Source organism: Ursus arctos, unplaced genomic scaffold, assembly GCF_023065955.2.
Source record: "Ursus arctos isolate Adak ecotype North America unplaced genomic scaffold, UrsArc2.0 scaffold_7, whole genome shotgun sequence".
Taxonomy (NCBI): Eukaryota; Metazoa; Chordata; class Mammalia; order Carnivora; family Ursidae; genus Ursus; species Ursus arctos.
Window position 1 is genome coordinate 36,611,609 of NW_026623089.1, and position 14,459 is coordinate 36,626,067.

The 14,459-nt window shown below is 39.5% G+C and overlaps 1 protein-coding gene across 7 annotated transcripts in view; it reads right to left on the minus strand.

Moving 5' to 3' along the window:
• ZNF239 (zinc finger protein 239) overlaps positions 1–14,459 on the minus strand; it is a 40,104-nt gene that overhangs the window by 17,702 nt on the left and 7,943 nt on the right. For 4 of the 7 annotated variants that reach the window (XM_044378026.3, XM_057308344.1, XM_044378027.2 and 1 more), the window contains one exon: positions 4,129–5,960. The exons of 1 other annotated variant lie outside the window; for it this stretch is intronic. In XM_044378026.3, the coding sequence (XP_044233961.1) occupies positions 4,485–5,702 (1,218 nt within the window). In that variant the 5' untranslated portion in view covers positions 5,703–5,960 and the 3' untranslated portion in view covers positions 4,129–4,484. Of the gene's footprint in view, positions 1–2,629; positions 2,715–3,771; positions 3,888–4,128; positions 5,961–14,459 lie in introns of those variants that run through there. 2 more of the 7 variants (XR_008957965.1, XR_008957967.1) reach the window with 2 other exon arrangements.

Below are 14,459 nucleotides of genomic sequence, written 5' to 3' on the forward strand. Positions count from 1 at the left end.
ATTTATTGGCATAAAGTTAAAATTCCCACACTGCTTTAGCTAGATCCAACAATTTCAATATATTCATTCAGTTCAAAATACTTTCAGACTCGATTGGGCACATTCAGGGTGGTATGGGCATAGACTAGTTCAAAATATTTTCTTAAGAAAACATTTTATTTATTTGAGAGAGAGAGAGGGAGAAGCAGACTCCCCACTGAGTAGGGAGCCCGACACGGGGCTCAAGCCCAGGACCCTGGAATCATGACCTGAACAGACGCTTAACCAACTGAGCCACCCAGGTGCCCTAGTTCAAAATATTTTCAAATTTTCCTTTTTACCTCTTTAATTCAGGGCTTATTTAGGAAGGTGATTTAATTTCCAAATATTTGGGGATTCTTCAGATATCTTCCTGTTAGTGATTTCTAATTTAATTCTGTTCTGGTCATAGAACATACTTTGTATAGTTTCCATTCTTTTAAATCATTTGGAACTTGTTTTACAGCCCATAATATGTATACCAGAAAATAATGCATATTATGCTGTTGTTGGGTGGTGGTCTATGTCATTTAATCAAGTTAGTTGATAGTATTATATACCTTTTTTAAAATTAAAGATTTTATATATTTGAGAGAGAGAGAGAGACAGTGAGAGAGAGCAGGAGTGGGGAGGAGAGGGAGAAGCAGTCTCCCCATGATCAGGGAGCCTGACACAGGGCTCGATCCCAGGACCCTGCGACCATGATCCCAGCTGAAAGTAGATGCTTAACCGACTGAGCCACCCAGGTGCCTCAATAATATTATATACTCTTTACTGATCTTCTATTTGTATTATCACTTAAGTATTGAAATACCTATACTTGAAAATTTGCCTATATTTATTTCAATTTTATTAGTTTTTTTTTTTTTTTTTTTTAAAAGTAGGCTCCACACCCAACATGGGGCTTGAACTCACAACCTGGAATTGAGAGTTGCATGCTCCATCAACTGAGCCAACCAGGTGCCCCTTAACTTTCAGTTTATATTTCATGCATTTTGAAGCTCTAAGAGTAATGGAGCTAGAGGACAACCGTTTTACTGTTGGATTCTCAAATGCCAGAAATACAGAGGTCTCTCCCTGGGGGCCGTTCAATTTCTGCAGAAAAGAAACTTCCCATCTCTTGCTAAAGGTAAATCTCTGGTTGGGAAGTGCACAGGGGTTGGGGAGAAGGACATGTGTGTATGGGGTTAAGTGAATGTTCCATATACAACTGGTCATTAATTTCACTGCTTTCCCTTCATGTCTCACTCCTGTCTTCTACAGTATTAAGCATTTCTGAGTCTGGAGCCAAACTGGCTCCTTGTTCTTACCTTTACATGCAAGCACTATAAATGGTGCCCACTTCTGCTCTAATACAATAGCCATTTCCTTCCATCTTTCATATTTTTGAAATTCCTTGTTTGTTGTGGTCTTTCTCCTATTCTTTTTATTGCTGTGGTTTTAAAAATGTAAAAAAAATATTTATTTTAGCATTTTAATGCTGTCCAGAGAGAGGTTTAACCAAAAGCAAATTTCTAGTCCTTTCTCTGCTAGTCATTTTGCTTAGCTGACCAAACACTGACATGATTTCTGTAGCCCTTGCTGATCAATTGCCACATGCTCCTATCTATTAGCTTTTCCCAGGTCTACCTCTTGAACCTACTTGTTCTCAACCGCTCTCAGGTACCAATCCAGTGCCAGTTTTACTCTCACAACTACGTAAAGCGTGTTGCTTTGAACTCCGCTTTCATTATCTAGGGTTCAGCCTTGTACCTCATGACCAGTTATGACCCTTTCTTATCAATGATGTACAATGAGAAAGGCATGGGAGCTTCCATATTTCTTTCTATCCCCTAACTCTGGCTATCAGGGTAGAGGGTAGGAAGAATTAAAAGATTAGGGGTGCCTAGCTGGCTCAGTTGGTAGAGCATGCAACTCTTGATTCTGAGGTTGTGAGTTTGAGCCCCACAGTTGGTGTAGAGATTACTGAAAGTAAAATCTTGAAAAAAAAGAATTAAGCATATCCATTAGTATTTTAAGATATTAAACAATTCTTACAGAAAGGAAACAGCACTCCCTGAATAGATATGATAAATTTTAAGAATTGTAAAGTCTCAAGTACTCAACAAATAATCTGTGAGCTATATCTTTTGCTTAAATTAGTGACAGAATTATCAATTGGATATAATTGATGATTACTGAGAATATCCAAAGGTCTTTGTTCAAATCAAGTACTTGTAAACTATCAAGCCCAGGGCAACCCTTGAACTCTGAAAAAAATTTTTTTCAACAGTCCTAAAACATTTTTTTCTTTTTTTTTCATTTCACATTTCTGAAATTGGGTATATCTTAGCAAGTGCTTTCTTTTTCACAATCAATGGTTTCTTAGGATCTGATGAAATGTGATATATCCTATTGTACCTCCTGCATTTTCATGTACAAGTTCTTCTTTTCCACAAACTTCCTTCCCATAATCAGTGAAATGCTTCCCAAGGACTCTGATCATATTACAGTTGTATTAAGGAAGGTGATGCTTAAAAGAAAATAGTAAAAGCTAAACATAGTTAAAAACATTGATAGTGAAAGTTATGTATATAAAGAAATTTGGAAAAACAGGCTATTTTATAATCACCTGAGATCTGAACTTCAGACCTTCCCCCAGCCTCATTACATGCAGGTTCTTGTGATCTCATGTGGCTCCATATCCCGGTGAGATCCTATACATCAGGAAATTAGAAGATGTATGTGACAAAAACGTCAAATCCAAAACAGATAGTCAGGTATGATCCATGAGGTAAGAGGAATTGAGAGGCACTCATTACTCTAGAGATGGCGAAACAGAAGCACATCATTTGCGATACTGCCTTAGGGTATCCAGTCACCACCCTCTTCATCCACATGGAATGCTTGCCCAGGGATGGAGTCATATATTCTGGAATTATCTCTTAAAGAAAGGCAAATGTCTTAATCTCTCATCTTCATTCCTTAATAGAAATTAGCTGTTTCCCCAAAATTAATGTATACTTTCCCTATCATCCATGTCCAGGTAACTGCTTCAGGTTACGCTGGTCAGGATATATCAGTTACAACCCCACCTTCCCAAGCTAATAAATAAATGAGGCATCCATATTTTCCCCACCATTTTTCATATGTGGATACTAGTTATTGGTGAAAAACTGGAATATTGACCACTGCGTAGCCGCCTAAGAAATGCTTGAGGAATCATCAACCATCAGTTAGAAAATGAGGGCTGCTATCAGCTCCTCATTGTATAGTAAATGCCAATTTAGTTATGTATGCAATCACTTTTCTACTTTCAACTGTTGCTTGAGCTTCTTCTATCAACTTCTAGGGGATGAATCTCTAACTTGGTGAGGTGGCCTAGCTTCACACCCCAAGTGAATTATATGTGACACAGTGCATATTTTAAGGCTGATCATCCTGAACATACTCTCCAAATATGCCTTAAAATGTTTTCATATAGCTATTTCTATACAAAGTACTTTCAGCCAAATATAAAAATAATTTTATAAATAAGTTGCATGTCTATAATGAGGCCTAAAGAGGCTGGGGATGCTGTGAAAACAAAGGCTTTTGGGGTACATCAAATATTGAAACAAGAGATAAACCCAAAGAGAAAAATATTAGAAACTTTCTCTCCTAACTTGTTTTGTATAGTGTAGAAGAAAATTAAGGAAATGAAGTTATTGAGGAATTAAATACATTTAAATATATTTCAACTTCATTTGCTATGTTTCAACAAGGTGTACGTACCCTACTTGGCTTTAGTTTGGCAGCAGAGGGGTCATCTGAAGTGGTGGAATCTGGAAAAACTCCAATAGGCCAGCTGCACCCAGAAAAAGGAACTACTTATGTTCCTGAGCACCTGCCTTGAAGGGAGAGCGGAAGTGGGTTCAGCATCCTATAGTGTATGGGGTATACCACACAAGTAGCTCTTTTCCATCTCCTTGTTGTGTGGCCACAGACCGTCGTATATTTTGCAATAAACACAACAGATTTCACGCCATAATATCTCCAACCACTCCCTCACCCAAAACGAACATGTGCAATCATAGTTTAGAGAGGGCTAATCAGGGCTGGAAGGACATATGAAAAACACAAGGCACAAGATTTGAAGAGAAACCAGAGTTTCATTTTCTCAAAGAATATGAACAAAGGGAAACATGTTCTGCTTACACAAATATAAAGTTCTTGCACTTAAAAAAGCTGGGTAGGACATATAGTTGTAATAACACTGGCTTAACTGCAAAATACAGACATTTCACTGTACCCATATGAGGAACGAGAACAATCAATTTGTTGTATAGCATAACAAAGAGCTTGGTACTTAAAATACTTTAAATGAATGAATGATTTTCAGTGAGGGAACATAAATGAGTAACTTTTACTATCTCTCCTGAGAATATTAAAGGAAGAATGATGTTAAAAATATTTGTCTTTACAGTATGAGCATATGACTGAAGACCTTATTTAATGGGATCTTTCCTATGAACCCGCTGGTGGATATGGAGGTTGGAGCTCTGGCTGAAGCCCTTCCCACACTTGCTGCACTCATAGGGCTTCTCTCCAGTATGCACTCTCTGATGGATGAGGAGTTTTGAGCTCTGGCTAAATCCCTTCCCACACTTGCCACAGTGATAGGGCTTCTCTCCAGTGTGGACTCTGAGATGGATGCGGAGATCAGAGCTCTGGCTGAAGCCCTTCCCACACTCATAGCACTGGAAAGGCTTCTCGCCTGTGTGTATGCAGCGGTGAATGTGAAGGTTCGAACTCTGACTGAAACCCTTCCCACACTCCCCACACTTGTAGGGCCTCTCCCCAGTGTGAACTCGTTGGTGGATGTGCAGGTTGGAGCGCTGACTGAAACTCATACCACACTCCCCACACTCATAGGGCTTCTCACCAGTGTGCACTCGCTGGTGGATATGCAGTTTGGAGCTCTGACTAAAGCCCTTTCCACACTTGTCACATTTATAAGGCTTCTCGCCTGTATGGACTGCATGATGAATGAGCAGACTCGAACTCCTTGTGAAGCCTTTCCCACACTTGTCACACTTATAGGGTTTCTCATCCGTGTGGACTGCTTGATGGATGAGGAGACTGGAGCTCCTCGTGAAGCCCTTCCCACACTGCTCACATTTGTAGGGCTTTTCTTCTGTGTGGTGTCTTTGATGAAGTAGTAGTTCTGCGTGCTCACTGAAGTCCTTACCACACTGACTACATCTGTGTAATTTCTCTGCAGTGTGGATTTTTGCACATGGAAGACCATCTGAGCTGTTGTTACGTCTCTTTCCAAGGTTGTAATAGTTACAGGGTTTCTCCTCTGTATGAGCTCTCTGATGACGACTGACCACTTGTGATTTCCAACCACAAATGTCTTTGCAGCTACAGTCAAAGAGATCCAAAGACTCTTTCAATTGGCCATGCTGGCAATTTGCCTCACCACTGACCAATGGTGAGACCAGTTCTGTTACGTCAGACATAAGTTTAATTTGAAGGTTCTCTGAACAATGGTCCATGGGAGGACTTTCTCCCTGCAAGACTTTTCTCTCAGTGCTTTCTGCAGTTACAAATAGACTTTTGCTTTTCTGAGGATCCTGGAGCTCATTTTTACAAAACGTCACTGAGGAGTCCTGTGTGGCCATTTGGCTTGGGACTTTCAAAGACAAATATTCATTTGCCATATTTTTGTAATCATCACTTTGAAGAGTTACCACACGACTCTTGTTTCTGGAAATGTAGAAGATGCTTCTCCCTACTTCTGATAAGGGGAAAAATCTAGTTCAGGATTTCTGTACACTTCTCCTGGAAGATTCAGAATATAATACTCTGTTATTGTACTGGCCGTATCTCCTAAAATTAGCCAGCAGAAAAGCCCCTACGTAATAGATCCCTAAGTACTTTCTCTTGAAGATTCTCCATAGAATTTTCATTCAAGTCTCCTAGGGAACAAAGAGAATTCAATGATAAGAACACACAAAGAGTAGATTTCAAGATTTTGTTTTTTTAAGAAGATTTTATTTATTTGTCAGAGAGAGAGAGAGCGAGCACAAGTAGGGGGAGAAGCAGGTTCCCTGCTGAGCAGGGAGCCTGATGCAGGACTTGATGCCAGGACTCTGGGATCATGACCTGAGCCGAAGGCAGACGCTTAACCGACTGAGCCACCCAGGCATGCCAGATTTCAAGATATGTGAACTGGAATGTCTAATGCCTGAAGATTTAATAACTAGGAAGAAGTTCAGTCTTGTCCTTATAGTCATGTCCTTGGGGTTAATATTGGAAAGAGAAAACTTAGCTGTACAAGACATCTTAGCTTGTACAAGAAATCTTTTCTTGGCTTTTAAGCACAGCCAATAAAAGTGTTCTTCCTCTACCCTGCAGAGGCTATGAATCCCACGTCATTGTCACAAATAACATTTCATTCCACTTCATTTTAATTAAATTTGAATTTAATTGGTAACCCACTTTAATAGGTGCTGGGGATACAAAGAAGAAAACAGAAATTCTTTTGCTAAACAAGCTAGAGCCTACTGGGAAGAAAAACCCCAAATCAACAGTGGTGACACTGTAAGTGCAACAGATGCATGCACAACCAGTCATGGGAGCACAGTGTAGGGGCGTTTGACCCGAATCTTGGGGAAGATTTCTGGGAACAAATGTAAGGGAGAGAAAAAATGAAAATGTAGAGAAAATATGACATGCTCAGGAAAACTATATGCAACTGCTTGTGGAGGATATAAACAGGTGACAGTGGTGAAGAATGTGCCCTGGAGAAGAAAGCAGGAGCCAGAACAAAGGGCTTGGTGAGTACTAAGGATTTAGGTCTACAACTCTCAGGGATTTAAAATTTAAGGACTTCAGTGGGGAGTGAAATGCCTGACTTTGTGATTATAAATACCATCAGAAATAAGATTTTAGGTAGAGAAACAACTGCAAAATGATAAGGATGGTTATGAAGAGAAAGGGAGAGATTCATTCTAAATCATGTGAAGACTGGCTAAACTTGGAAGGGAGACACCCAGAACGATCCTCAGTTCCTTGCTTGAGTGATCAGGTATGAGGGTGTAAATGGTAAGACAGGCTGGAGTTGGGGAGAGGGGACCAATAAACACAAACTTTGCCTTGCTTAATTTGTGGTGCTGGTGGAACATTCTTGAATTGTTTAGTAATATGGGTCTAGAACTCTGAGAGAAAACTATGTTAGGAATGCAGATTTTAGACTTACTAGTATGTATGTCAGAACAATTAGAGTGAATATCTTAATATTACATTGAGACGACAAAAAAGAAGTCCACAATAGTCTTTGAAAAATAGAAAGTTTGCTATCAGCAGAATAAAAATGTTGAGGAACTCCTAAATGATAAAGAGCAGATGAATGAGAAATGGAGAAATTAGAAAAAAAACCCCAAGCGCACAGCTCAAATCACATACAGAAGGGTTCCAAAAAGACTAAGAGATCTTTTTTTTTTTTTTAAGATTTTATTTATTCATTTGACAGAGAGAGACAGCCAGCAAGAGAGGGAACGCAAGCAGGGGGAGTGGGAGAGGAAGAAGCAGTCTCCCAGCAGATCCCAGGACCCTGGGATCATGCCCTGAGCCGAAGGCAGATGCTTAATGACTGAGCCACCCAGGCGCCCCAAGACTAAGAGATCTTCTCAACAAGTCCCAGAAATTCAAATTCCAAACTCAGAACCAACAATTATAAAGTAAGAGAGGTTGATGTTGGAAACAGGTTTATTTATTTATTTATTTATTTTTAAAGATTTTATTTATTTATTTGACAGAGATAGAGACAGCCAACGAGAGAGGGAACACAAGCAGGGGGAGTAGGAGAGGAAGAAGCAGGCTCATAGCGGAGGAGCCTGATGTGGGGCTCGATCCCACAACGCCAGGATCACGCCCTGAGCCGAAGGCAGACGCTTAACCGCTGTGCCACCCAGGCGCCCCATGGAAACAGGTTTATTAATTCACATTACGCCTTTCTTTCTTTCTCTCCCTCCCTTCCTTCCTTTCCTATTCATTCACTCATTCATTCATTCATTCATTCATTCATGTAATCTCTACAGCCATCGTGGGGCTCAAACTCATGACCCCGAGATCAAGAGTTGCATGCTCTTTTTTTTTTTTTTAAGATTTTATTTATTGATTTGACACAGAGAGAGACAGCCAGAGAGAGAGGGAACACAAGCAGGGGGAGTGGGAGAGGAAGAAGCAGGTTCCCAGCAGAGGAGCCTGATGCGGGGCTCGATCCCATAACGCTGGGATCACGCCCTGAGCCGAAGGCAGATGCTTAACGACTGAGCCACCCAGGCGCCCCTGCGTGCTCTTCCAACTGAGCCAGCCAGGTGCCCCTCACGTTAGGCATCTCTAATGGCTGGACTAGTTGTTGCCATTAGCAGCAACACTCTCCCAAACACCTTCTTCCCTACAAAAAATGAAATGATGGCTAAGGGTAGTGGCCCCACATAAAGCCTCAAGAACAAAATAAATGGTCTGCCAAAGAAAGGCTCCTAATGGTATTATTTGGGCTGGAGAGAGTAGCAGAAGTTGAGGTAATATTGAACCTGCACAATGACATGGTTGATTAAAGTACAAAAAGCAGCAAGTGACCTCCACATTTGCCCAGGATAAAGGCTCAGGGTAACTCCTGAAGTGGGATTTCTGACAAGGGAGATACCTCAGAGCTGGAGATTGAGAAGCAGGGGATGTCCCAGGTAACTTACTAGACTGAAAAGGCAACATCAAAAAGGTGGTTGTAGAACCCTCCATGTGAATTCTTAGAGCCACTGCAAGCCCAACCAGCAGAAGCACCCTCTATAAGGACAGCATGCTGGACCAAAGAGGGTCAAGCATCAGCTGAGGACATATATATAATCAGGACGAAAAATAATCAGAATTCTTTCAAATTAATAAAAGGACCGAAAAGGATGACAATCGTAATAACTAAGACCTACCATGCCCATTTGAAGCACTCAGGCACTAGTTGCACAATCTCATGTAAGAGGAACTCCTAGGACACCCATTCTACACATGAGGAAAGCCAAGGTTGAAGAAGTTAAGTAACTTGTGTCATAGCTACTATCAGGGAGGCTGATCTTAAGGTCTGCAATCTAGATGGGTCGAGTAGCAAAATTAACACATGGTTAAGTTGGAAGACTGAGGGGTCCTCCTAGAATGTGGGGTAAAAGGACAGACAGATGGAAAGATAAAAGTAAAAGCCCATATTGTAGGAGTTCCACGAATATAGTGAAAACAAAACGAAGGGAGAGAAATGATCAAAGCAGTAATAGATAAAAATGTTTCTTAGAATTCATAATTTAGGGCTCACTGAATGCTTTTAGTTGTATGGGAAACATCTAGGATTTCAAGGAAAAAAAAAAATCCCAGAAAATGCTAAAAGTATCCAGACAGAAAAGGCAGGTTGTGTGCAAATAAATGAGAATGATATTGACACTGAACTAACAATCAGCAATGTTGAATACCTGAAGACCATCAAGCAGTATCTTCCAATTTTGGAGAAAAAGTGATTGTGGAAAAGATGGTACATGATACAAAAAATAGCAGTGAGCAAAGAAGTCAATAAAACAATGAAGTTGAATCAATTGTTGCTACATGAAAGAAAAGAGTAATAATTAACCAAATTAACCCAAATGCTATAAAACAGTGGGGATGAAAACCACCCCAAATACAATATATTTTAAAAAGCAAGCATTAGGGGCGCCTGGGTGGCTCAGTCGTTAAGCGTCTGCCTTTGGCTCAGGGCATGATCCCGGCCCCACATCAGGCTCCTCTGCTGGAAGCCTGCTTCTTCCTCTCCCACTTCCCCTGCTTGTGTTCCCTCTCGCTGGCTGTCTCTCTCTCTGTCAAATAAATAAATAAAATCTTAAAAATAAAATAAAATAAAAAAAGCAAGAATTAGCTTTAGGAAAGGAAAAAAAAAAAGGAACTGTAATCCTAGTGCACTAGTTGACCCTAAGGGAACAAGAGTTACAAGGTCAAAGCAATGTAAGCATTAATCACTGAAGTGACCTGGACATAAAATCTTGGGAGGATGGGCATGTTGGGGGAAATAATGTAAAAGAGCTAAATCCTCATCTATGATGTAAAAAAGTCAGTACAGAATATAAAATATTGATCAACTGAAAAACAGCAGTATATTATAATAAGCTCAAACTGTACTGAGGTACCATTTTCCACCTGTTACAGTGCTAAACACCCAAAGCCTAAAGACACACTGCTTGTGAGTGTAAATTCGTATCACCCCCCAAGGACATTTTGACAATTATCTATTAAAATCATTAATGTATACACTCAGCATTCCAGCTTGAGGGCTTTATTCTTCAGATTTTCAGGCAGAGCTGTGAAATGATACTTGCACAAGATTTACTCCCTGCAAATGGCTTCTGACAGCAAATGACCTAACCTGGTAGAGAGGAGTTAGGGACACGAAGGAAGGCCTACACTGTGCATCTTTTTCTTTTTGTAGTATAACTTTAATAATTTAAAAACATTTAGTACATTTGGGAATTTGGTTTTCTTTGCTGCTCATGCATATTATTTTCTTTTCCCACAATGTTCAAAATTTTCATTGTACATTTTTTTCCAACTTTATTTGGGTATACTGACAAGTAACACTGTGTACCTTTTATGCCTTTTTTTTTTTTTTTAAACCACGTGAATGTATTTGTTCCTTAAAAAAAAAAAGTAGCAGGGCACCCTGGAGGCTCAGTCGGTTAAGCATTTGACTTCGGCTCAGGTTATGATCTCAGGGTTCTGGGACCGAGCTCCATGTCAGGCTCTGCACTCAGCAGGGAGTCTGCTTCTCCCTCTGCCCCTCCCCCTGCTCATGCTCTCTCTCAAATAAAGTCCTAAAAAAAATAAGTAGCTGCATAAATGTGTTATTTGGAAATATGAAGGCAAATACAATAAGGAATAGCTGAAAGGATTAAAACCGAGTGACTATGAAAAGCCACCCTGTGGCATAAAGAGCAGCAGAGCAGGGAGACTGGCTTTTATAATAAGCCTTTCAATACAATTTGCTTTACCTAGGTGAATGTTCACAAAGTTTAAAAGTAATGGCAAAAAGAAAAAGGAAAAAGGAAAACAGTGCAGTTTGGAACAGTTAAGTCATGTGCCAGGCCAACGTTATTAAATGATCAAAGGACACTGCCTCAACATCCTTGCTGTACAACACACTGCAGAAATGGCAGGTCTGTGAAAATCTGTGGGGGAGACGTTGTATTAATGGTAGGTTTTATAAATAGTTATGAAACTTTCTGATATTAGTTTTTAAAAAATATTCAAAATATTATGAAGAATGAATATTTAATGTTAGAAGAAAACGCTGATGTCAATGAGAAAAGGGGTCCTTTTACAGAAGTATTTATGTCCTAACAGAGATCTCTAAGACATACTGCATAAGATTGCCAGTTGAAAAATACACACGGTATAACCTCATAAAATTTTAACACGTATATTTTTAATATACACATCTGTATATGGAGTACATAAAAAAAGACACGAACTATTATTAGTGATATCATTTCATTATACTTCTGTGTTCTTTGATTCTTTGAGATTTTTTGTATATTACTTACATTAAAAAATGTTGGACAACCACATTCAACTTTTTACTAATTAAAAATGCAAACCTAGCGCCAAGCTTGAAACTGGAAGCACATACTCTACTTCATTTTTGCCCCTCTGCAAACCACTTTCTACACAGTAGTCCCACTGATACTGGGTAAATCAGGTCATATCACCCGTTTGTCCACTGGCTTCCCACTGAACTTATCATGAATTCACACTTTTTACCAGTGCCTTCAATGGCACAAATGAGCTAGGCCCTGCCCACCATGTCTTCCCTCTCTGTTCTTTCCAGGTGCTCCCAGTATTCTCACCATGCTCCTTCCAGGTCTCAGGTCTTCCCTTGTACTATTCTCTCTGCTTGGAATATTCTTACCCTAAACAGTCACCTGTTTCATGCCTATTAAGCCTTTAGATCTCAGTTGAAATGTCATGTCAGAACCCTTCCCTGAAACTTTCAACAATACATATATTATCACTCTTGTCCCATCCCAGGCCTTCATTCACTTGGGCACATTATTCTATCCTTCACAGGACTTAGCAATTTATAATGATATATTGTGTTTACTTAATGCCTCTTTGACAAGACTGTAAGAAATATTTCTTCTTTGCTGAACTCCAGAGTAGTCAATTCTTAAATCTTGACTATGTATACCCAGCATAGGAAGTATTAAATGCATTGCTTTCCCTCCAGAAACTGGGCTGGAAACAAGGAAAATGAATCAGATTTGCAGATCCAATGGTTAACATAAAAGCATACAAAAAAATATCCAATCAGGTCTGATGAGACTGTGAGATATAAAGTGAAAGTTCTGAGAAGGGGGTCAAGTGGAAGGAGTGGTCAAAGGTTTCACACTAGACTTTGAATAAAATCTTAAAGGACAAAATTAATAAGGAACCAGAGCATGATAATCATCAAAATTCCAGAGAAAGCCAGGCAGGGAGTTTTGAGGCTCTAAACCAGCAACTAAAGGTAATTCCAGGTTTTTATGCAAAGAGTGACACGATAAATGATATGTTAGGGGAGATAAGTCTACTTGCAACATCTAACTTGAGCCTGCAGAATGATGTCAATAATCTGTCTCATTATTACCACTGTTAGCATTAAGTGGACCTATTTTAGAGTGCTATCTGTGGGACTTGAGTGTTAATGAATTTAAAAGAATTTAAAGTCAAAAAAGAATTGAAGGGGGAATTACAGATGCTGGGGATGGCTAGGGACAAACTTAATAATGACTTATTTTGAATCTAGGGGGCTGATAGAATGTTAATACTGGCAAAAGTGGGAATATGAGAAGTTAAAACAGGAAAATAACTTAGAAAATTCTCAATACACTGAATGTGAAGTGACACTAGATATTCAAGTGTAGATAGTCCATAGCCAAGAAAGTACATAGGAATAGAGTTTCATATGAGGATAGGAAATAAAGACATTAGGGTTATCACAGTAGAAAGGCTGGTTGAGGCCATTTATGTGTGTGCTAGCTCTTTGAGGGAGGCAGACAAGTGTACAGATACAGTGTACATTCTCAACAGGGGCACTACTGACACCAAGGGGGTGATAACAGAAAAAAAGGCTGAGAAACACTGAAAGATGGTGATCTAAAGGCAAAGGGCCTTTTAGGATTTCCAAAGTTAGAGGAAAGACAGAGAAGCCAGTGAACATGCAGAGAAAAGAAATAGGAGAAAGGCCAGAGGGAACAAGAAAACAATGACTTCATACATATCAAAAAATTTGAGGGTTAAGGTGAACACTATCAAAGCCATCAGAAGAATTGATAATAGTAAATCTCGAAGAAAAATTAAAAAAGGAAAAGCTCTGAAAGGGACAGAAATTTAATAGTGACCTCCAGGTGAGCAATTCTGGTACAAAGAGAACACAGGCATTAGGTTTACATAAAGGAAACAGCAACATGGGCTCTCACTACTTACAGGGACCAATTCACTCTGTGGTGCTTGCCTTACCTCCCAGGTGCAGCTGAAAACAATGATTCGAGAGCCACAGTTACGAGGGAAGAGAACCAGGTGGATAGAGGCAGGAAAAGGCCCTGAAAGGCACCATTACAGGCTACTTCTTTTCCATGGTTTTTGTACAATGTCCATTTTTACTACAAAATGGCAATTTCACATGGTTTAACCTAGTAGGTATATATGTATCTTACATCTAATTAAAAATTCTTGATCATTTTTAAAAAAAAGATTTTATTTATTTATTTGACAGAGAAAGAGAGCACAAGCAGAGGGAGAGGGAGAAGCAGGCTCTCTGCTTGGTAGGGAGCCGGATGCGGGGCTTGATCCCAGGACCCTGGGATCATGACCTGAGCTGAAGGCAGATGCCCAACTGAATGAGCCACCCAGGAGCCCCATATCATTATATTTTTTAATGCGTACACATTCTTCTCTTGTATATTCCACTATAATTTGTATAACCAACACCCTGTGATACATTTGGTGAATAATTTCTTCACTATTTCAAGTAATTCTATAATGACTTATCTTTCTCCACAATTTCCAGCTGGAGTTACTGATTATTTCCTTATGATACCTAAAAATAAATTATTACATCAAAAATGTTTAATGCTCTTTGATTCAAGCAATCAAAATGTTTTTGAGAAAAACTGTGTCAATTATACTCGTAACTTTCTCCATGGTATGAAATTTTGTCTCATCGCAAGTATTGTCTGATATTCAGAAGGGGAGATGGATGAATCCCTGACTGGAAAGGAAAGAAGCAATGGAAACTAGATACTGTAGGGTGGGGATATTTAATGAAAATAAAGTCCAAGCAAAGACGGTAAAAGGCCAATGTGGGGAAAATGTGGGAAAAGATGAGTACCAATAAGAAGGTCAGCGTG